We start from the raw sequence: 24,986 nt of genomic DNA on the forward strand, positions 1-24,986 counted from the left end.
AAAGTGATATTTGGATGATTTGCTTCTTTGAAATGATTCAGGTAAAATATAATAGGATTTTAAGAAACACAATATATGATGTCCTAGGAAGTCCTAGGGCAAATTAAAATTAAAATAATTTTAATTATTTAGTTTTGTAAATTTTAGTTTTCAGAAGTCTATTCCATAATCATAGTAAACAGAAGCCATTGAAAAGGATAGTATATATTTGTAATTTAGTGATATGTAAAGATTTTCATGAAATATTGTTGAGAGTATTCAATATCACATAAAGAATAGTCACTAGAACATTAGACAGGGGTTATTTTGAGGTAGTAAGAATTGAACCTTTAGTTTTCTTAATGTTTTCTGAATTATTTGGTTTGCAAAAATTCTGAGCATGCATTCTTTTTTATAAAGCAGGAAAATGGGTAGAGCTCAAGCTTTGGCCCTGTAGTCAGCAGGTGGAAACTGGTGATGAAGACCAGTAACCTCTTAAAAGACAAGTCAGATTCACAGAGAGAACAGATTAACAGCCCTGGAGTTTATAAACAAAATAATATTCACACACAGAAACAAATCTTGAGATTTAATACGTATGAAAAATACATATATAATAGAGCAAGATGAGAAAAATTTTAAAAATTGTTCTACCAGTTTCTTAGAAGAATACAATATAAGATAATAACTATCCTGCCCACTTAGAATTGCCTAATATTAACTATACTCAGTAATACCAACTATTCCCTTTACTTAATGCCCATTTATATTATGGCCAAGGGATGTTCCTTCCATTTAATTAATCATTTCTTTTTCCCTATTATACCCTTTCCTGCAGTTGCTAGAGAATCTCATAAAACACACCTTTATTCCCAACTAGCAAAGCCCTTAAAGTGATTTGCTTGTATTTCTATGGCACATAAATAAATGAAAACCATAACACAGTAAATAATTATAATGAGATTGAACAAAAACTGGCTTCCTGACAGGTACCATTTAGTGAATTGCTGTTTCAATGCCCTAAACAGTCACCTGAGTTAATTCAATTTTCATATTGTTTAAGATTTGTCTTTAAAATCACTCTGCAGAAAATGGGAAACTGGCTCACAGTCTCAACTCTATAGGGTGGTACAGTCTGAACATTCTCATTTCTTTAATTTTGCTGTTGAAAAACATTCTAATATTATGACCAAGAATCAACAAACAGTATTATTTAATTTTAAAGAAATATAATGACCAAACTCATAGTCTTGGTAGAACTGGAAAAGAAGATACTAAGACATAATACCAAATTAAGATAAATTTATTTTTTAATGTGAATTCTTTAAAGTGTCTCTGCTACTGTCTTCCAAGCTCTATAAGTTGTGAACAATATATTAACTTTTAGATATGAATTATGACCATTTTGAGAAAACATTACTTGTCATAAACAGAGGGCATAAAGCGCCGCTGCCCTCGATCATGCACTCATTTGACTCATGGCGCAGTCTTGAATAATTTTAAACCAAACATGACTGCGGCAATCAATTTTCGTCCAATTTATTGGGCATGAGTTAAAGCCAATTAAAAAACCATTTTTGGTGCAATTCAAGGGGAAAATGTATAAACCCATGAAAAACAGATTTCAGTCCTAGACATGAGTCATCACTATTCTAAATAATGGTGTCAGCCCCAAATCAGAAAGAACAAATCCTAAAATTGCATATTCCACACTGGAAACTGCATTTCTCAGCAATGATTTTATATAGTTTTTAATATTTCTAATAAGAAATTAACCGGGAAGGAAAAGCATGCTCTTCTAACATTGAGTCATTTCTGAATATTGTTTAGCCATGAAATTAAAAAGTAGTTTACAGCATCTCCTGAGTTTCTGAATTAAGGCTTAAGGTAGAAAGTCATCTGAAATTTTCTACAAAGACAGCAAGACATTTTACCTATAAAGTATCATTTACCTTTGACCATATCTCCTTCCACACATATATAGTAGCTCTCTTTTAAGGCCATACAATGAAATAATCCATGTACACTCTGGATAATCTTAGGATAATCAAAGCAGCAAAATAGAAGCTTCTAGGTAGGAAATTATAGCTGTAAAATACAGCCATACATTTTTAATCTGTATATTTAAAAGGTCTTTTCAGGACTGTAGTGGTTCATAGTATTCAAGCTGACCTGGATTCTGGTTCTGCCTCTCTCCTATCTTTTTATTTATTTACTTATTTATTTTTATGTTTATTTATTTTTGAGAGAGAGAGAGAGAGAGAGAGAGAGAGAGACAGAATGTGAGCTAGGGAGGGGCAGAGAGAGAGAGAGGGAGACACAGAATCCAAAGCAGGCTCCAGGCTGTGAGCTGTCAGCACAGAGCCCGATGCGGGGATGGAACCCATGAGCCACGAGATCATGACCTGAGCTGAATTTGGGCACTTAACTGACAGAGCCATCCAGGCGCCCCTCCCAAAACCTTGGTATATAATGTGAAGCACGTTCGTTGACCTCTCAAAGCCTCAGATTTCTCATTGGTAAAATGAGTACTATAAGAATAATAGCCACCCTTTATGGTTATTGCGAGCCCTAAGTGAAAAATTATTTGCCAAGGGCTTAGGAGAATGCCTGGCACAGAGTGAATCTTCAGTGAATGTTAGAATTGGTAAGAGGAAAGCCTGGTGGTTCTCACACATAGCTATGGATCGATGCCTCGACCTCCCTGGGAGGTTTTTTTCTTTTAAAGTACAGATGCCTGGTCTACATCCCAGGAGATGTTGCTCAGTAATTTTGAAGTGAAGTCTAAGCATATGTGTTTATACAACCCTCCATGGATGTTTATGACAAACCACTGATTTAAATAAAAAACAGTACAACTTCTTCAGTTGCTCAGTTAACTTGGAGCTTAAGTCTGGCTTGAACTATTTTGGTACGGCGCTCTGTTGAGCAGATTAATTAGAATAATTGCCAAATTCGTACTTTGTGTTATGCTGAAAGGGATGTAACCGGGAGACTTTTAAAACATTTGATTTACATTCAGGGCACCTGGGTGGCTCAGGTAGGTTAAGCATTCTACTTCAGCTCAGGTCATGATCTCAGGGCAGATGAGTTTGAGCCCCGCCTTGGGCTCTGTTCTGACAGCTCAGAGCCTGGAGCCTACCTTGGATTGTGTCTCCATCGTTCTGCCCCTCCCCTGCACACTCCTCTCTCAAAAATAAACATTAAAAAAATTAAAAAGTAAAAGATTTGATTTACATTCATATGACTGTGAGGTCACAGAGTAAACATGATTTTTCACAATTTCCTGTCACACTGAAGAAGAGACATGTAAGATGGCCCTGGGAAATTGCATTGGCATGGATATATTTTAGTGTTTACTATATAAGTTTTTATTTTTTATTTTAAAGCGAGAGAGAGTGTGAGTGCAAGCAGGGGAGAGGGGTGGAGAGAGAGAGATAGAGAGAGAGAGAGAGAGAGAGAGAGAGAGAATCTTAAGCAGGCTCCATGTTTGCCATGGAGCCTGCTGTGTAACTGGATCCCATGACCCTGGCATCATAACCTGAGCCTAAATCAAAAGTCTGATGCTCAACCAATTGAGCCACCCAGGTGCCCCTATAGCTTGTAGCTTTTATGTCTATTTAATAAATATAGGGAGATAAGATAATTTTTTCAGTTACATTTTCCTATTGAGTTACTTCATTTCTAACTGCCCTATTTCAAAATAAGCAGGCTCCTCAGTGATAGAGATCAAGGAGCACCAACATGGTTAAGAAAAGCATAATTCACCATAATTGTTTATTCACCATAATTGTTTGACAAAAATGCAGACATTTTCCTTGGGAGTAACTTTTAAATATTAACTGAAAAAAAAAAGGAGTCTCCTTAGTATCTTCCCATTGGTGAAGATTAACTCATTAGATTAACAACCTGTCACGTTGGAAGGGAAAGAGGTATTGTCCTACTAGACCTTGGGTTGTAACAACATGAGGAAAGGGTTGGCACAGCCCTAGGGGAAGAGAAGGTGGCTATGTCCTAGAGGTATCAAGAGAAGGTGAAGGAGACATGAGAAAAACAATCACACAGGTTTTCACCATTTTTTGCCTAGAGCAGCTCTAAGTGCAGCTGGTATATTCTCAGACTTGTGGCTTTTACAGGCCTTGTTGGTAGGAAATCAGAGTTATTTATATGCTGGTATAACTCTACACAGGAATCCAAGAAAATTCTAATACTGTCACCCTAAAAGATTTTTTTTTTATTTAGAGAGTTTTTAGAGAGCATGCCATTGATATACAATCTCACTGGATCTAAGAATGAAAATTGCATAGATAGGGAAAAAAACTCCTTGTCTGGGAACATTTTTATTCTGACCCTGGAGTTTAGAAAGGACTAGAGTTTAGAAATTGCCTGAAACTTGCTGAACTATTATGGAACATGAAAATGAAAATCTGTATAAATAAATAAATAAATAAATCCTCCCATTTTCTTTGTTTATGAATATAATGTTTTATCCAAGTCTAGCCTTAGACAGTTGGTCTCTAAAACATGGCTCTTTGAAATTTTAGAGGAGAGAACCCTTTCAGAATTTTTCATTTAACCAGCAGAGAATTGCTTTCTCACAGCTGGAAGCTTCAACAGCTGTTGATTCGGGGTACTTTCCTATTCTTCCAGGTGACAGTTCAAGGACCCTCACTGCCATCATGACAGCCAGCAATGTATGTGGTCAGGAACATGTTCCACTACAACCCAATTCCAAAGCCACCTCTCCATACACCCCCAAGGACCAAGGCACAGATAACTCAGAGCCCCTGTGTTACCTGAATGGGAAAGATTTCTCTGTTGAGGAAAATCAACCTTTATAAGAATCTACTTTCTGACCCATGGTCAGATCACAAGGCTTATTTATATGACCATAAGGATTATTTGAAGGATTTGATATTTGGAACCTATCGATATTCCTTCCCCCACTTTTTTTTTTTTTACACGTTGTGTCGGAAATGTCTCTTTCATTTAGGATGCATTTGAGTCTTAGTGGAAAGCTAAATAGCTAAGTTCATTTTTAACTTTCAGGAAGAACAAGCAAAAAGAGTATTTCAGCATAGCTGCCATTGCAGTACTATTTATTGTATCCACTAGAGGACTCCTTTCAGAATGGCTCAAAATATCTCCCCTCTCATTCTCTGTGGCCTCTGGCATTTGATGCTCAACTAACTCTTGAGTTGGGCCACTGGCTACATATCAGTGTTAGAATGAAAACATTCCCCCTACTTTACACCTCCTGCTAGTTCAATAAAGTGATGTTTAAATAACTGAACTGGCTTCAATGAACTGTATTTGCCATTTTTTCCTGCTTCTTAGCTAGATAAAATGGAGATAATTATGAAGTGGATGAGCAGGTTTAATGAAAGCCAGTTTCTTTTGGTATACTCCTGAAGCAGCAATCATCATCTGTTTGGCTTTTGAAGAGCAACAATTATAATCACTTAAACCCCCATGGGGAACAAAAATAGAATTTACATTAGCATATAAAATATACAGCTGGATTGGGCAAGCCTATAAAATTCTGGGGAAATCATTCTAATCTGAATGCTATTCAAACTCACAAGTAAAATGAGTTCAAGAGTATTTTACATGCTTCCTTCCTATAAAATAATACATATAACAATATTGAGAGGATTTTCCTAAAAATGAACACAAGGAAATAAAAAATTGTTGCCAGGAGAGAATCCCAGGGAGAATGGGATAAACTGCATTGTCAAGATATCAGAAAGCAAAATGCATAACGCTGTTCACGTGAAGTCCTAATCTGAAGTGCAGATTTTTCATGCAGTTGGGAGTTTAAGAAAAATAGGGTGGTTTTAGTCTGATCAATGATGAAACTTAATCATAAGTAAAGAAAATTTCAGATTAATAGTACTTCCCTCCTCTGTTGTAAATGTGAAAGCCACACAAAGAAAAGTGAAATCACTTAAGTTGATACCCTATTGATATAAAGCAGAACTCTTTTCTATGATAAAACATTTTCATATCATTGCCTCTCAAATAACCTCTTTCTTACACCTCCCTTTCTAATTCTAGCCCAGATCACAGGCAGATTACAGGCAATCTCCCTCACCATTTATGGTATTTAATTACTTTTGCTTTTATGTGCCTTTCACGGTTTGCAATATACTTTTTTTTTTTTCATTTGGTAGAACATGGAAGAATAAAAATGGAGCCTGTGCTTTATCCATTATGCTACTAGCAACAAAACACTAACATAATCAATATATTAAAGGCTTGCCTGGCTATGCACATTTGTCAAAGGCAGTGTATCTGAGAAATTACACTAATGAATCTTAAAAAATTCAGCATCCTACACAGAAAACTTGCTCTCCCTCATCTTAAGTACATATCCAAATGTAGAAACTAGAATAATATATACTGCACCTTTATATTATTTGAAGATCCACTCTTACATTTTTTAATGAAAAAAAAAAAAAAAACTCGGTGTGCAAAACTTCACCTCCACTGAGAAGCACTTCCTGAATACCCTCACGAAAGCCAACGGCAGGCAAATTGGTGATAGCTCCCTCTGTGCTCCTAAAAGCACTTTGTACATACCTCGGATAGCAATGATCTCACTCCATTTATAACCATTTGTTGACATGTCTGTCTCCTACACTGACTGCAATGCTTGGTAGCAAAGCCATCTTTCCCAGTGGGGTGTTCCCTGGCTCTAAAACACTGTGCCTAAAACCTAGTAAGCATACCGTAGTGTTTGTGAAGTAACATATACCGCTAATTTGTCTTCTAAGACACACTAAAATGTTATGTTATCTATGATAACTAACCGTATTAAACACCACCTCTACCACAATATCAAATTTAATTTGATAAATTAAGCACGGAGAAATTCGAAATTCATAAGTCTAGATTTCTATTGCGATCTTCACTCTCATAATCCTTAACAAAGGATGGTAGTATTTTTTTAGATCTATTAAATATTTAAAATGTGTCCCATGGTTAATGATTTTGATTGGAAACACCCAAAAAGCTGAGTTCTCAGTTCTTAATGGTAATGACCTCAGGTTGCATTAACTTTATATTTCTATTTCAAAAAAAAAAAAACAAACCCATTAACACTGTCTTCTCAACCTCTATCAATGTCTGTCAGGTGTGGTGGTATCTAGCTTGTATTATTTTTCCCTATCCTGTAAACCCTTCATGCTCTGAAAGGCTTTGAAAATCTCTAACGTGCAACTTTCATTTGAACACAAAATGTAATAATTTCAGATTTAAAAGAACCTAAAGGGATTATTGAGGTGCAAAGCTTGAAGGATTCCAGAACCTGTGCAGGAACTATCTTAAGGTCCCTCGATTCTTTTCCTAATTTAAACATAGTCCATACTTCCTAATTTTTCAAGTGGAAATACCATTTATGAAGTTATAGGGAAGCAACAGTGGAGACTCCACAGACCTAAAATACTCTTAGATTTTTGGTTAATAATAAATATAGTTAATGTTCTCAACATTTGATACAGTTCAGTTTTGGGGCGTTAATTACCCCTTAAGTTTAAAACTGAAAAGCTACTTTAATAAGTTTTCTCTTACACTTCATACTAACAAAACCATAACTTTTTGTATACGTATATTTACACTTATTTATTATCTGTATATATAGACCCGTGCACTTTGATGAATTTGAGAAAAAAGAAAATTGTCTTCTTATAGTTCTATTATTTTAGTATATAATAATGTAATGTAAACTTTCAAATCAAGATTAAAATAGAGAGTTATACAACTATTTTATGAACTATAATAAAAACTGAGAATGAATTTTATTTAAAATGAGGCAAGTAACCAGAATTAGTTTCTTGGGGGTGAAAATCCAAGGGTTTGTCAAGGTTTGTTCTCCAAGGTCAAAGTGAAGTCAAGCTAAGTTAGATGTGACCAACGACTAGAATATTGTGGGATTGAAATACTCAAGCCCCACAGTTTTCCTGATTCTAACATGGTTCATAAAGGTTGAAAATTATCAGACTTTTAAAAAAGCTACTGGAATTCTCATAGAAAGTGGGTTTAGACACATAGTTTAGAACTATGGAGCACCTGGCTGGCTCAGTCAGTAGGGTGTGTGACTCTTCATCTTAGGGTTGTGAGTTTGAGCCATGTTGGGTGTGGAGATTACTTAAAGATAAAAATCTTTAAAAAAATAAAAATAGGGGCGCCTGGGTGGCTCAGTCGGTTAAGCACCCGACTTCGGCTCAGGTCATGATCTTGTGGTTCATGAGTTTGAGCCCCGCGTCAGGCTCTGTGCTGACAGCTCAGAGCCTGGAGCCTGCTTTGGATTCTGTGTCTCCCTCTCTCTCTGGCCCTTCCCCTCTCAAGCTCTGTCTCTGTCTCTCTCTCTCTCTCTCAAAAATAAATAAACATTAAAAAAATAATAATAATAAAAAATAAACATGATAGGTCCAGATGATTTCATTTTATAAAAAGTGACCCAAGGGGTGCCTGGATGGCTTAGTTAAGTGTCTGACTTCAGCTCAGGTCATGATCTCACGGTCTGTGAGTCAAGCCCCACATCAGGCTCTGTGCTGACAGCTCAGAGCCTGGAGCCTGCTTTGGATTCTGTGTCTCCCTCTCTCTCTCTATCCCTCCCCTGCTCATGCTCTGTCTCTGTCTCAAAAATAAATAAACATTAAAAAAAATTTTTAAAAAAAGTGACACAAAACAGATTAATCAAATTTTAAAAGTTCTTCACTTGACAAGAGTATAGATTCAAATGCTCTTTTAACATGTGAGGTCTGTGCATTTTAAAGAAGCTAATTAAAAACAAACAAAAAAAGGTTTACACAAACAACTTAGGAGCCCATTTACTGCATCACATGCAGACAGAGTTATTCTGAGTGCTTTCATTTCTTCTCAGGTGAAAGTGAAAAATAGTAGTTTTCTACAGCAGAAAGTAGTTTTCTGCTGAATGTAAATGATGTCCTTAAACATTTCTTCACTGGTACTTAAGGGGACTTGAATGGATTATCCCCATAAAATCTTAACATCTCCATTTGTACAGATTCAAGGTCATAAATAAGCAAACTGGAGCAGATACAATACCTATGTCCCAATCTTTCAGGTTCAAAAAATTTATAAATTAAAAAAGCACAATTCAAGTGTTTTCAAGGGAAACAGTTTATTTTCTAATATTTGAGAGTCTATCATCTTTCATATTTAAAAAGGAATCATATGATAGGATCTCATTTGAAAATTCTCTTTTCTATCTCACTTTCTATCTTTATGTCTCTTTAGTTAATTAAATGAAGGCAGTTTAAAAATTCACAAAATTACAGAAGTTAATTGATTATAGGTATATCAAGGGAAACTAACTTAAAAAACACATATTATGTCAAAAAAAAAAAAAGACTTCAAATGATTTGCCACCTATCAAATCACATAACATTTCATTACTCAGGCAAATGCTATTATAATCAAAATTTTTAAGTCTTTAAAATGAAAAAGAGCACTTAAGTTGGTAAAATGAAAAAAAAAAAAAAAGTCACTCTGCTTATTTTAAGTCCCCGTTTAAGGAAAACTGGGTTTGCAGTTAGGTCTTCTTTTTAGTAAGTAGGCTTTGTTGGTACTTATTTGAAAATACTTTTGTCACTATAATTGATTTAATCTTCCTCTCCTTCTGTTTGTTTTTGGGGTGGGATGGAGAACGCAATAAATTCTTCATAATTATTGTTCCAAGAGAGAAACAACCAGCCAAATTAGCTTAATATAACCAAACCCAACTTGAGAAAATAATTAGGAATGTGTCGGTAAGATTTATTTCTTCAAAACTGTTTTATCAAAGAAAGTGCCAAGATTAACAGGTAATCATTCCTATCCTCTGAATTCGTGGAGATTATGTGGGTTTTCTGTAAAGTGTCTCTTTAAATTTAGAAAATGATCTCACATTTTCTATGATTTGATTTTCATTTTGTTTGATTTTGGACCCAAGTTTAGATAGATTTTGATTCAAATGCTCATTAAACTATCTGACCTTCCTCTCCTTAGTTGCTAGGCATAATAAAACCTAACACCTACAGTGTTTTGAAGATTAACTGAGATAATGTATGTAAAGCACTCACGTAGATGAGTGGATTCATGCCTGGATCATGGCAAGTAGACAACAAATGTTAACTATTTAAGGGAACTTCTTCACTGTTTTAGATTGTGTGCTTGATAAAAGATACACATGAAGTTTAATACTAATTAGAAGTAACAAATGAAGGTTATTTTTGAATTTTTAAAATCATAACATCACTTCAGCTATTCCTCTTTTGCTTGTTTGCTTTGCAAGCACATTTCATGTCCTAGACATGGTACGCAAAATGCGCAACAGAATGCTAGGTGACCCTGGCTACCACCCACCTACACTCCCTACGTCTATGTCATCTATTTTGGTCCTTTATTTATGATACCTATTTACATAAAGTGAGTGGATGTTATGGGAAGCAATGAATATTTCTATGAGACTACTGCTTAGTTGAAAACACTTAGAATTTGGTTCTTATGAACTTTATAAGCCTTCTGTTTTTTGTAAAATTTACTCTAATGGACTGAGATTTAGGGAAAATATCAGAACACGGCCACTGCATTTCTAATGTGCAAATGCCATATAATTAGAACACTGAGGAAAGACATGATATTACATTCTGATATAAAGAATTCTTCATATTGAGAATATTTAGCAAATCTAAAATTGCCACAGAATTGTGGTATTAATGAGGGAAAGTGCCAGGAAAGATGGCATTAAATAATCTAAGTATGCTTATAAGATATTAAACTATAGGCACTAGTATTATCATTTAGACAACTTTCAATTACCCAGCTTATTTTAAATAATAATTTCTATGAATATCTTCAAGTGAAACATTATTTTCAGTGTGGAGATAGAAAGTGATAGTAAAGTTGAGGGCTTATATGAGATTATGACTGTTGTAAAATAATTCTGACTAAAAGTGTTTTTCCCAAAGTGTTAAAGTAACCTAATTTTGCATATATAGGCCATAAATTTACTTGCAAATATTTGTACAGTAGTAGTAAATGCTTACTTTGTTTATATTCTTCACATAAATACAGTTTAAGATGTTTATTAGAAAAAACAAGCAGTACTAGTATAGATCAAGATTAATCACAAAATTAAATAGGTATGATAATTGAGTAGCATGGTCCAAAACAAATTATAGAGTTAAACATATTGTTGATTATCTGTAATCCAAGAATATCAGTGCAAAAGAAAAGCAAACTTCCCAACTGAAACTCTTGCTACTACAAACATATAAAATACTAGATTCTAATTTAAACTCCTCTATGATTTTTTTTCAAAGTTTCACCAAATTGATTCTGCTTGTATCAACAGATTAGTAGTTTAGTTAGCCATTTGGTGTTTAAAATCTCTAACAGAAAACTGTTTTAAACATGGAGATTGCAAATAGCAAGACTAAAAGCAACAGTGGTGATCCAGCTGCATAAGTTGTCACTTTCCTTCGATAGTTACTGGCAAATTACATCAACTTCATGCAGAAGAGACAAAAAATAAGTCAGTTGTTAAAAAAAGTTATTAAACTATATGCCCAATAAAATTCAATAATTTTGTTGCAATATGGAATCAGTTTAAAAAGTTATTTCCTGTTTTTCTATGATCAGAGGAAGTTTATAATAACTTAAAAATATTTTAGAATAGATCTTGAAAAATGTAAGCATTTGCAATTATATCTGCAAACATACAAATGATAATTAAGAATGATTTCAACAAAACATGAATACAATTACTCTCACGGGGCATTTTTGTTGCCATCCCATCCTTCAAATGAGAAAGCTTAAAGAAGGCCTGCCTCATCAGAGAATGTGTGGGTCCATTCCAAAATAGGGCATCCTAGTCATCTCCATGACAACAGCCCTTGACAAATTAAAAGGCAACCAGATTCACAAACAGAAAAAGTTAACACTACTGAGCACTGTTAGTGTTTGTTTGTTTGTTTGTTTGTTTGTTTAAGTCAGAGCTGGTCAAACAACTTAGAATTTTCCAGGAGAAAGGTTGAGCCCTTTACCAAACTCAAACTGGTTAAGTATACCACAAATATTAAGTTGGATAGCTAGTCACAGAAAGTGAACGAGATAAGGGGGCAAAACTCAGAAATCCTTCTCTAGAATACACCTCCTATTTTAAAAACAGGAAAAAGGTTTTAGGAGAGGAGGTTGGGGAAGGACCCTTCAACAAATCTGTACTCTTTAGTGTAAAAGGAGAGAGGGCAAGGAGAAGAGACAGGAAAAGTGAGAGGTGGAGTGGTAAGCAATTCCTTTCTCCAGCTCAAACCTCTTTTTAAGACGTTACCAAATGCATTATTTTATCATCCGTTAGTGTTTAGAATTATCTAAGAATGATGGCTTCTCAAGTTGCTACCTGAGAAGGTATGAGGATGACAGCAGGAGGTCTAACAGTGCAGGCGAGGGCACGAAGATAGTTGTAGTGACTCAGGGTGACCCCCCCATTGCTCCTTTTCTCCCTTTTAAGGATATGGATCAGGAATGACCCCGCTACTCTACTAGGCTGAGTTCAGGAAGTCAGAGCTGCAGGGTTCTTTTAAAAACCAGACAATAACCCAGGTCCCTTTTCCTTCCTCCCCAGCACCTCAACCCTGCAGACTGCCAACTCTCATCCACTTTAAATGCATCAAGCCCAAAACCATCCCAAGAGTATCAACCAGATAAATGCAGAACATGTCTATTGACCATAGTTAGAAAAAAAAACAAAATTAGAACTACTGTTTTTTGTTTCACCACCCCCTCTTCCCAGCCCCCAGCCCTTTGTGTGTGAGGATTCCCCTTCAAACCACCCACAGACCGAGCATACAAGAAGAAATGGTAATTTTTGGTTTAAAAGTTCACTTACCACGGCAACCTCATATTGCTTTGTCATGCTTTTTGCACTTAATTTTTCAAAACTGCTTGTGCAGGGCGCAGAACTGGGAAGGCAGGACTAAAGTATCTCTAGTAATCACAACAAAAAGGAAAGAACATTCGCCAATCAGAATTACATTTAAATGCACAAATCTCAGAGCAAGACGCGCGGTTCACACCACACGAGGGAGAGGGTGGGGGTGGAAAAAACCAAGCTAACAAAACAAAAGGTAAAAGGGAGAGTTGAGTGGTTGGAGGGCAAATTGATCCAAGCCGTCTTTGGACTGAGGACTGGCTTAAAACCACCACCACCATCACCCCCGGCTCCCAGCACCCCAGCGATTACCCGAGTGACTGCACTTGCCTCCAGCCAGCTCAACTGCAGGACAGGAATGCCCCATCTAAGTTCACTAGCCCTGTCACAGTCTTCCACTGCCTGATGGGTTCGTTCAGGAAAACACTTCCAGAGGCATCCATCCACTTGAGGTCTGGGCTTGGCTGCTGCTGCGGGGCTGCTGCGAGCAGCTGCTAGGATCCTTGCCGTCGCGTTCCTGCCTGATTCGCGCTGCACAATAGTCCCGGCTGGGTGCACCTCATTAAGCCAGCCCGAGAGCCCCAGGAGCAGGGCAAGCAGTGTGACAGCGCTGCCCCTTTGTAATGACTGTGTGATGGATGCAACCGAAGGGTGGGGTCTGGGTGGGTCAAAACTGTTAATGACAGTATGTATCATTCTGTCTGTCCTCCAAGAGAAGGAAGCCCCCTGCCCTCCCCCTATCCTAGGTCGGTTCTCTCTCTCTCTCTCTCTCTCTCTCTCTCTCTCTCACACACACACACACACACACACACACACACACACACACACACACACACACACACTTTTCTCTCTCCCCTCCTCCCTATGACATTATCTGCAGTTAGCGTTCAAAAAAAGTATGAAAACCATCGGACCATCGGGTCATTTTTTTGTTTGTTAAATCTCAGTAGATCATGGAGACCAATTTTATCCAAACACTTAAAGAACCAGAAGATCCTAAAATCAAAAATACAGGCGGAAGAGGGGCGAGAAGAGCAGGCTGCGTGGGTGCAGAAGCGAGCAGGATATTAACTGGTGGATAGTTTGCAACTGTGCGTCAATTTCGCACCACCAACTCCGCGCGGCTCCGCGCAGCGCGGGACAGCGCTTCCCCGCCGACCGCGTTGCTCTCTGGGCCAGGGACCGTCTAGGGGGCGAACTGCAGGGCGGAGAGAGGGGAATAAAACCAATCCGAGGGGCCCGGGCTCGGGAGGTGACTGCTGGAGGGGCCCTGCACTCTGACACCCTCCCCCACCCCCCACCGCAGCCAGGCAGGGAGGAACCCAGCACCCATACCGAAACCCCAGGCGGCCGGGGAGGGGCTGCCAGGGTGCCGGAGTTCCGGGGTCGGAGGCCGTCGAGCGAGGGGTTCTGCCCCCGGCAGGTGGGTATCCATAGGGCCAAAGCCCCCGTTCCGCTTCCCCCCGTTCGGGGCCCCTCCTGTGCCGGGGAGCGGCACCCCACCCCCTTGCAGGTGCGCAGCGAAGTCATAAACTCCGGGACTCGGCCCCCTACTTCTTCCTCTCGACTGCCAACGGTCCTGATTACCCTTCCCGCCTCATTCCTTTCTCTGTCTCGCCCCCGCTGTCCCTGGAAGGCAGAAAGCACTAAAAACGCCTCTCCTTTCGCCCCCCTTTGTGGGGTCTTACTTGGGTCTTTGCTTCTCTGCCTCCTCCTTGCCTGTTGAAAATATCCACAGACACCCCCCTTTTTTTTTTTCCTTTTCAATTTTGTTAATGGTCATAAGAATCCAGTTCATGGGGCACTGACATTGCAAGTATAGTAAAGTCTTACAGGGCTTTAATTTCCCTACATGGACAAATACATTATTTTACACTTAACTTTATGTTTCCAACTTACCATGATGCTGTACAAAGCACCTGTTCCAAACAGCCTGAGTGATTTCTCCAGAACCGTGTGGATATTTATTTGCATTTATTAGAGTGCATGGAGCACCACGTCTCTGACACTATGTAATCCACTTCTGTATTTTCATTTTTGATGCGTTATAGCAGCTAAAAGAAAGCAATAAGAGAGAAAATAGAACATTTATGACTAATAAAACATCTCTCCTTTTTTATGTTAGCTATTTATTAATCACTTAAAATTTGTGTATATAGGTTGTGCAGCCTGTTCTAGGATGTGAGGGTTCACTGAAGAAGATTATGACAGTCCTCAAAAAGCTTCTGATATGTGGGGAAGGTAAGAGAACCAGTCATTCTTAATTGTTTCTAATAAGAAACCACTCTTAGTAGATGGGAAGGAAAGATCTTGTCAGAAGACTTTCAGCATAGGAAAAGAAGAGTGTGGTGTTGGCTTTCCTCTCTTTTCAATGAATGACTTTCAACAACTTTTTACAATTCTATGATTTGAAGGTAGTACCAGACTTAGGTTCACATATTTTCTATAATTACATAAAGGGAGAAGGTTGGGGAGGAAGGAAGACCTGTTAGAATTAGTGAGAAATCTAAATAAATTGACTTATTAATATATTGACTGACAGTAACAGTGACTTAATAAAGCATTCCTAGAAGAAATCCCTAGAGATATACCTTAATGAATAATAAGAATTCTGTATAATTAACAAAATAATTATTTCTACATAAATACCTCTTAAGAGCTTGAGGGGCGCCTGGGTGGCTCAGTCGGTTAAGCGACTGATTTCAGCTCAGGTCACGATCTCGCGGTCCGTGAGTTCGAGCCCCGCGTCGGGCTCTGGGCTAATGGCTCAGAGCCTGGAGCCTGCTTCCGATTCTGTGTCTCCCTCTCTCTCTGCCCCTCCCCCGTTCATGCTCTGTCTCTCTCTGTCTCAAAAGTAAATAAACGTAAAAAAAAAAAAAAAAAAAAAAGAGCTTGAAAACTTAAACAGTTGCACTTACATTGTTTTACTAATTTGTGTAATGTAAACAGTTAAAAATAGTTGTGAGTAGAGACATCAAATGGCTTTTGTAGTAAGTTATTAATTGTAAGTATAATATTAAAAGTTCGTGTTGTTATTAAAGCTCTCCATTCCTCAAGACCTAGATGGGCATGATACTAAGTGCTTTTCTATGAACATAATATCCTGGTTAAGAACTACTATGACTTTTTTTTTTTTTTTTTTTTTAAAGAATAGCTCATTAGCTGGCTGGGTAAGTTCCCCTCTACCCTCATGAACTTTTCAACAGTTTTGAAGGCATTCTGGAAAATAGACACTTTATTAAATTCACTTTTCTCTCATCTCCCTTTCTGTTCCTCCAACCAAGAACTTCATCATTACCAGAGGAAAAATGAAAAGAATGGGAATGCTAACTAATGGAATAAAGGTGTTTTCCTTGACACTTTAAAAAGTAGACAAAAGAAATGAAAAATAAATTTGGAAATTAGGTCTTTGACTAAATGAAAATCTTAAGATGTGATAAAAACAGTTCCAGTAAGTGTATACATTAAATGTATTAACCTTGTGAAATGTAAGATTGCACCTGGGAGAAGTTAGCACAGTTGGAGATATTAAGACACATCAACTCAGCATTAATGAGAACTTGAGCCTGGTGTGGAACACAGTTGTACCAAACTGGCAAGAGTCATACACCTAAATGTAAACTGAAATTTTTCTAGGAGGGAAGGATATATCAAGCCCAAAGAAAAACTATAGATATGTTTTTTGTTGTTTTTTTTTTGTTGTTGTTGTTGTTGTTTTTTGTTTTTTTTTAATCATCCTGGGGCAACTGGGTGGCTCAGTCAGTTAAGTGTCTGACTTCAGCTTCAGGTCAGGGCATGATCTCACCCTTTGTGAGTTCGAGGCCTGCGTTGGGCTCTGTGCTGACCAGCTCAGAGCCTGGAGCCTGCTTTGGGTTCTGTGTCTCCCTCTCTCTCTCTGCCCTTCTCCCCCTTGCACTCTCTCTCTCTCTCTCTCCTCTCTCTCAAAAATAAACATTTAAAAAAATTAAAAAGCAATTTAAAAAAATCTACCATCTGCAAAATGCTTATCCTACCAAAATTTTCTAGCACATTCCACGATAACCTATATGACTGTATTAGTACACTCTGAAAAGAGTGTTTAATACCTGAAGAAGGAAGTATGTTCCATGTTCTATTTTTATTAACACGATTATAGGCTTGATTTATTTCAAGCCTTGCTCTTTGTGGCAGGAGAAAATAGAGGACAAAACAGTTTCTTTGGCATACATCAAGGAATACATTATAATCAATAAAAGCAAACCAAGTCTGGAAAATATATAAGCTAGGTATTAAATAAGCAATTCACCATCTGTAAATCTCCCACCAGTAGGTGAATGTTGAGAGTCATGCTAAGGCTTCAGTGACTAAGGAAATATAGTGCTTAATCCCAAGCGACCTTGACTTTCTCCTTTTAGGAACTTCCCAACAAGTTTTGTGACAGGTAAGAACAAGATCACCGTGAAAGAATCCAGTATGGATTCTAAAGATTATCCTGCATGTAACCTTCTAAGAGGAGGTTCAGTGTCTCGGAAAACATTATTCTTGTGCTTTTACAATTTCTTTGCCCATGTTAGCAGGATTTCTGGAGTCATAAAGAAATTGGTTCCAATGTTTATAAGCTGGATGACCTGGACAATTCTCTTAACCACCTTAAGCCACCCTTCTCTCTTTAGCAAAATTCAAAGGGCAAGGACCAACTCCTACTTTTGTGATGATTTAATGATACAAAGTGTGAAAACACACTGCCTGGTAAAAGCCCTATTGAAACATAATATAAATGGGCTCATTCAATACAAATTCTCAACTGCCTCCCTCCTTGTCTTTGATACACAGACTGGAAATTCAAATATTTGATTTCCCAATTTTCCTTGGAACCATTAGTGGCTGTTTGAGACAGTTCTGGCATTTTTAATGTAAATACATATTTGCTGAAGGGTCATCTGGAAACACTTGTGCTTTCTTAATGAAAGAGGAATAGATACAGCTGCCACCACCTTTGGCACACTCTCCCTACCCTCTGTTTCTCACCTGGATATTGTGAACTGTCTGGAGGTAGAGCACCTATCTTGCAATTAGGAAGCAGTAAGTTGAAGACCAATCCCTGAAAGATGGCGAAGAAACAGGGGAAAACCCAGGTTCCTGATGACATGCTGGGGCTGGACTACTTATTTTTGGACTTACTGTTTTATATGGAAAAAAGCTTTATTTAAGCAATAGATAGCTGAATAGTCTGTATCTTGAAGCTTTCTTAACTGATATATTGGCTACTGTTGTGGTTTCCTGGTTCTAAATTCTGCCTTGATTATTATGACCCTGGATGACAGGTTGAATTCTAGGTAAAAGATTTCTGAGACTCCACCTATAATCAGGACACTGGTACTAGATGGGATAATCTGCTCAAATTATTGAACGAGGAGTGGGTTTGTAAGAATCATTTGAGGAAGGGTGTCACAACAACAATTTTTGAAGAAACTGCATAATTGTCCTATAATAGGTTGAACTTAAAGTTTAGTCCAAAGTCCATGGGGGAGGGGAAGAAAAAAAAAAAAGGTTAGAGAGGGAGAGAGCCAAAGCATAAGAGACTCTTAAAAACTGAGAACAAACTGAGGGTCGATGGGGGGTGGGAGATGGGTATTGAGGAGGGCACCTTTTGGGATGAGCACTGGGTGTTGTATGGAAACCAATGTGACAATAAATTTCATTAAAAAAAAAAAAGTTTACTCCCAATATCTTTCCTCTTTTATATTGTTTTTCTGTGCTGTTGTTTTCAAACAAACACATAGGCATAGTCACCTGGGAACGTATCAATATTTAAATATTTAGAATATTCACCTTGGAATACTATAAACATTTAATTGATGACTCCAGTTTGCTGCCATAGCCAAAACAATTTAAACGCCCCTTTCAGGATTTATGTTCAGAATCTGAATCACAGTTTTAGGGAATACCGGTAATGTTGACATATTTTTTTCTCTAACGATTGGATTTGATTTTGGAAAATATCCAAAAAGTTGTTCACAGTCAAATCTAGTAAAGTAAGTAAGCATTCACTTACAAACTGGAGAATACATATTTTTGTTGTTAAAAAACAGGTATGTACACAAGATAATCTGACCTAAAATGGGCCTAAAAATGTGTTGTAGCAATAATGGCATTGTTTAAATAAACATATGTCTTCCCAAGGGGACTGCTTTGGAGATCCACACGCTTGGTCACATGTGTTAGCTAAACTTGTCAATCTCCTAGCTATGCTCAGTGGTAATTTCTTGGAACAAACCAGATGTTTCCTTTTCACCTTTCCCCTTCCATTCTGTCATAAATTCCTTATTCTGAAACAGGCTCAGTGTTCAATGGTTTCAAAGCCATTTTTTGTAGTACTGTCACCTTACTCTAGTTGATTTTTTAAAGCACAAGTTGCAGACAAAAGAGTGTCACCAATAACATAGTAAGATTACAAATCCAATAGAATTTCGTTTGAGCTCCAACTTGACTACTTACTGGTTGTGTGATTTGAGTGATTATTTAATCATTGAGGCCTATTTTTTCATCTGTAAAATGAAGATAAAAATAGTACCTATCTGAGGTGTTGTGAATATTAAGTAGGATAATAAATATGGGCTTTGCATGTAATGTTTGCAATATAGCAAGTGATTAACAAGCATCACTTAGGATAATACCATGTTAGGCAAATAATGAGTTTGTGAAATACTTAAGATGTAAAGAATATTAGGCTGTTTACAGGAGATGCTACCAAGAACTGCAATTCTACTTTTAACAGTTTGGAAGGCATTCTGGAAAATATACATTTTATTAAGTTTACTCTTCTCTGATCTCCCTTTCTTCTTCCTCAACTTAGAACTACATCTATTAAGAGGGGGAAAATGTAAGGAATGGGAATGCCAACTAATGGAATAAAAGTGTTTTCCTGGACACTTTGAAATACAGATAAAATGAAAAATGAATTTATTAGTTAATTATGAGTTAATCGTGGATAGTTAACATGGAGTAATCTGAATACTTATTTTGTTTGATGCAGTGGAAAAATGTGGTGCAGTAGAAACAAACCAGTCCTTGTTCTCATGTATGATTCTAGATAAATCTCTTAAACTACCTAAGTCTCATTTTCCTCAGTATAAATGGCTCATGTCTGGGGTGCCTGGATGACTCAGCAGGTTGAGTGTCCCACTCTTGATTTTGGCTCAGGTTGTGATCCCAGGGTCCTGGCCTTGAGCCTTGCATTGGGCTCTGTGCTAAGCATGGAGCCTGCTTAAGATTCTCTCTCCCTCCCTGTCTCTCCCTCCCTCCCTTTTTCTCTCTCTCCCTCCCTCCCATTTTCCCTCCCTTTCTCCCTCCCTCCCTCCCTCTCTCCCCCTTTGCCCCTCTCCGCTCACTCTCGCTCTCTCTCTAAAAAAAAATATATATAGCTAATGCATGTCTTCCAAATAGATAAGAATCTGGTAATTCTTTCCCACTTGTTAATAAAGAATAGAACACTGGATGCATTTTCTAAGAACCAGGAAGGCACAATTAACTTGGAGTTTACAAGATCTCCAGAGGTATTTCATTACTCAGAGAACTAAGATGACACTAGAAGGTAGATGACTATTGATTTAGATCATGTGTGTTTATGACATATCAAGTAAGGTGATTAAACAAAAACTGGTGTCTGGCTGCAAGTTAGTTAACTCCTTGGTGCCCATCCTTCAACTATTCAATGAGAAGGTGGAATATGAATGTACTTTTCAGTTATTCAATCATTTGCTTATAGTTAATTTTAACAAAATATACAGTTTTCTTACTTGACTCAGCAAGACTTTCCCCTCACAGACCTCACTGCATTTGGCATGGAGGAGGATAGAATGTAGAAAGGGTAGAGAGATACAAGGGGAGAGATGAAATAAAATCTTTCAAGAGTTTTTGACTATAGCTTACTATGTGTTAAGGTACAATCTCAAAAAGGAAATTATGGTTTTCAGGGAAAAGGGAAAAAAATCAAAGTCCTCTAAAAGTAGATTTTAAAACTTTCATATTTTATGAGAAGAGAAATATGAATAATACAAGTTATGCTATGGAGGAAATAGTTTACTTAAAAATAAAATTAGGGGTGTCTGGGTAGTTCAGTTGGTTAAGTGTCCGACTTTGGTTCAGGTCATAATCTCACGGTTTGTGGGTTTGAGTTCCCCATCAGGCTGTATGCTGACAGCTCAGAGCCTGGATCCTGCCTCGAATTCTGTGTCTCCTTCTCTCTCTGCCACTCCCCTGCTCACGCTCTGTCTCTCAAAAATAAATAAATATTTAAAAAATTAAAAGTAAAATTAGGTATGTTGTATTTTTTTTTTAACATAGAGAAGACTCCACTTTATACCAGTGGTTCTCAAAGAGTGATCTGCAGACAGCATCTTCATCATCTGGGAAGTTGTTAGAAATGCAAATTATTGGGCCTTTGTAGACTTACTGAATCAGAAACTCAAGTGGACTTAGTTTGTTTTAACAAGCTTTGAGGAGTGTTTTGCTCTACAGAACATGGCAATGTTCTGATTCTGTACCTTGGCCTCAAGAATCCTTGCACTTTTCTCTCTTGTTATCCTGGCACTGCCATAGAAACAAGTACAAAGTAGCCTATAAAACATGAGAGATCACATGGAGGAGAGCCCAGGTGTCCTAGGTGAGGCCATCCACACCAGCCTGCAGTCATTAACAACTTATTAACATGAGAGAGCCCGACCAAGATCAGGAGAGCCTTCTACAGCACTTGCCTCTGATGCCTGAGTATAATGCGGTCAAGAGTGGAAGAACTGACCACCCGACCTGTAGGCCCATAAGCAATAGGAAATGCTTACTGTTTTAAGCCACTGAGTTTTTAGGGGCTTTGTTATGTAGCGCTATGTGAAATGATACATCCTACCCATTGTGTAGAATACTTTCCCAGTTCTTCCTTTTGAACTTTAACCCCGATAGTATTTTAATGACATCATCATGTTATTTGTGAGGTGATATTTGCTTTATAAAGATCATTTTAAAGATTGCCAAGTAATTTCTATATACCATTGCTGTATATACCATTGCTAATTCCTACAATAACCCTGGCAATTGGGTGTCGTTATTAATCCCATTTTACACATGAAGAAATTGAGAATAATACAGATTGAATAATTCACTCAATGCCACACAGTAAGTGGTGAAGTTGACGTTGGGACTCATGTCTTTTTAGCACCAAAGACCCTATCTTTCCACTCTGGCACACTGTAGGAACTGGAAGGATTACAAATACCTTCCAGCCCAAACCTCTTACTTTGCAAGGTAAAGAAACTCAAGATGTGCAATGACTTGGCTAAAGTGATTCATAGTATAAACCTCTCAATCTTTATGATGCCAAATACTCACCCCTGATTGCAAAAATGGAGACCCTAGGCCACCACAGAGTTGTTTCTAACCGGCAGAGGAACCCATTTTAAATGAGCATAATAGGTGATTCTGCTGTAGGTGAGCTGTGCATTGTTTGAGAAAGGCTGAGTCAAATTAGTCGTGGAGCCAGGACGTAAATCCTGGCATGGTTCACAGTGTGGTCAGCTTTGAACTACACCAGTGATTTTCAACAGAGAGAAGGATTCTGCCTGGTGATGCTGGGTGGGCAGGAGGTGGTAACTAACAGAATTGCCCTCAGGGGCTTTTTCAGCAGACTCCTTTAAGGTCAGACAAGTCCTTTCTTGCTCTCCCCAAATGGGAAAACTTGCTGTAGTAAACTACTGTTATTGGTGAATTTGTTATCTTCTCCAGTCCCCAGGTAGTGGGGGGTTCACAGTAACAAAGGTTGAGAAGGTCTGCTATACTGCGTTATGCTGCCTCAGTTATTTTATCTGGTTAAATTTACTCTCACACAATGAAATCTAATGAATAAAGGCTTCAGTGGGAATGGGGACCAGAAGTATTATGTTTCAAACACAGTATATATTGACAAATTTGGGTCCTGCTCAGATAGCTTCCTAGCTGAGAGATAGCAAATATCACCTCACAAATAACACCATTCCCTGATGGAAGCGTGTAACTTCCACCCCACTTATCTCAGGGTAAAGGCAATATATGGCTCAAGGTTTGTGAAGTTTTTTTTTTTAAAAAAAATTTTCTTTTTTCAACGTTTTTTATTTATTTTTGGGACAGAGAGAGACAGAGCATGAACGGGGGAGGGGCAGAGAGAGAGGGAGACACAGAATCGGAAACAGGCTCCAGGCTCCGAGCCATCAGCCCAGAGCCTGACGCGGGGCTCGAACTCACGGACCGCGAGATCGTGACCTGGCTGAAGTCGGACGCTTAACCGACTGCGCCACCCAGGCGCCCCTAAAGGTTTGTGAAGTTTTTAGCTTAGCACTGACTCAGTCTAAAGGTTTTACTACTTTGACCATCGTTTTCTAGTAAGAAATGGCCTGCTTTGTTCTCCATTTTCTTTGTTCATGGGTATTATTAGACCCTTATACAATTAACTGGCTGGCATGCCCTCTCAGACAACTAATTTGTCACCTGTCCTAGTGCTGGACACCTGTGTTTCAACTTCCCTGAAACAACCACCTACTTGCCTAGGTATCTGTTCATTTATTTGCTACAGAATTTACCTGCTGTGTCCTGTCTGCTCCACCCCTTTATCCCACTAATAGTCTCCCTAAAAGATGGAAACCTTTCCTTGGAATGCCTGTGCTAGGATAATGAAGCTCTTCCCTATTTCTGCATTCAGACACCCAGTCTTCTTTTGTTTTAATGCACTACAGATTCTGCCATGGCAGCCCCATCACCTACCAACCAGGTCTTTAAAAATGAATTGTAGGAGGAGGAAGGAGAAACAGGAGTTACTCGCCTGGTCCTAAAAAGACAGTGTAGTGTAGATCCAGAGGACAGTGAGTTTTCCTTTTTTTTTTTTTTTTTTTTTTTTTTTTTTTAATGTTTGTTTATTTTTGAGACAAAGAGGTGCAGAAAGAGGAGGAGAGAGAGGATCTGAAGCGGGCTCTTCACGGACAGCGAGTCTGATACGATGTGGGGCAGGGCTTGAACTCATCAACCATGAGATCATGAACTGAGTCAAAGTTGGACACTTAACCAACTGAGGCACCCAGGTGCCCCAAAACAACACAAAACTTGGCAGGTCACAAGTCTGAAGTTGGGTCTTACTGGGCTAAAATCAAGGTTTGGGAAGACTGTATTCCTGTGGAGGCTTTACTGAAAAATCTTATTTCCTTGGCTGATGACCCCTTTCCATCTTCAAAGCCCACCATGGTAGGTGGAGTCTTTCTCACATTGTATCACTCTGACACTGACTCTCCTGTCTCCTCCTTTCACTTAAAAAGGCTATAATGATTACATTGGGTCCACCTGGATAGTTCAGGAAGCTCTCCCCATCTCCAGGTGATCTGATTAGCAACCTTAATTCCATCTGAAACCTTAATTCCCCTTTGCCATATATATACAAATTCTGAGGGTTGGGACACAGATGTCTTGGGTGGGAAAGCATTATTCTGCCTACCACATCTACATAGTGAAGAAATAAATTTCTCATAGTAAACAAGTATCTAATGACATCTATTCTCTAGGATTCATGAAGACAAAATACAAAAAAAAAAAAAAAATGCCAGGCTCTTTGACTTTAGGGAATTCATGTAATGTACTAAAAATTCTAAGGAGATTGAGAAAGAAATTGTTATGCAGGAGCCTATACAAATGTGTCTTTTTAAAGGCATATGTAGTTCTGTAATTCATAGTCTGTGTTTTTTGTTTTTTTAATTTTTATTTTTTAATGTACATCCAAGTTAGCATATAGTGCAACAGTGATTTCAGGAGTAGATTCCTTAATGCCCCTTACCCGTTTAGCCCATCCCCCCCTCCCACAACCCCTCCAGTAACCCTCTGTTTGTTCTCCATATTTAAGAGTCTCTTATGTTTTGTCCCCCTCCCTGTTTTCATATTATTTTTGCTTCCCTTATGTTCATCTGCTTTGTACCTTAAAGTCCTCATATGATTTGTAAGTTGAGTTGTTTTTGACCTAAAAGCATCACACCTATGTATATAAGGGGCGCCTGGGTGGCTCAATCAGTTAAGCATCTGACTT

General features: G+C 38.1%; 1 protein-coding gene across 2 annotated transcripts in view; it reads right to left on the reverse strand.

Moving 5' to 3' along the window:
* The window catches only part of ELAVL2 (ELAV like RNA binding protein 2), a 200,782-nt gene that overhangs the window by 151,240 nt on the left and 24,556 nt on the right, over positions 1 to 24,986 (reverse strand). The window contains exons 2-3 of one of the 2 annotated variants that reach the window (XM_060609663.3): positions 14,816 to 14,970; positions 12,875 to 12,972 (exon numbers count right to left, since the gene is read on the reverse strand). In XM_060609663.3, the coding sequence (XP_060465646.1) occupies positions 12,875 to 12,901 (27 nt within the window). In that variant the 5' untranslated portion in view covers positions 12,902 to 12,972; positions 14,816 to 14,970. Of the gene's footprint in view, positions 1 to 12,874; positions 12,975 to 14,815; positions 14,971 to 24,986 lie in introns of those variants that run through there. The other variant, XM_060609658.1, reaches the window with a different exon arrangement.

Source organism: Panthera onca, chromosome D4, assembly GCF_046562875.1.
Source record: "Panthera onca isolate mPanOnc1 chromosome D4, mPanOnc1 haplotype 2, whole genome shotgun sequence".
In the NCBI taxonomy this organism is placed as follows: domain Eukaryota; kingdom Metazoa; phylum Chordata; class Mammalia; order Carnivora; family Felidae; genus Panthera; species Panthera onca.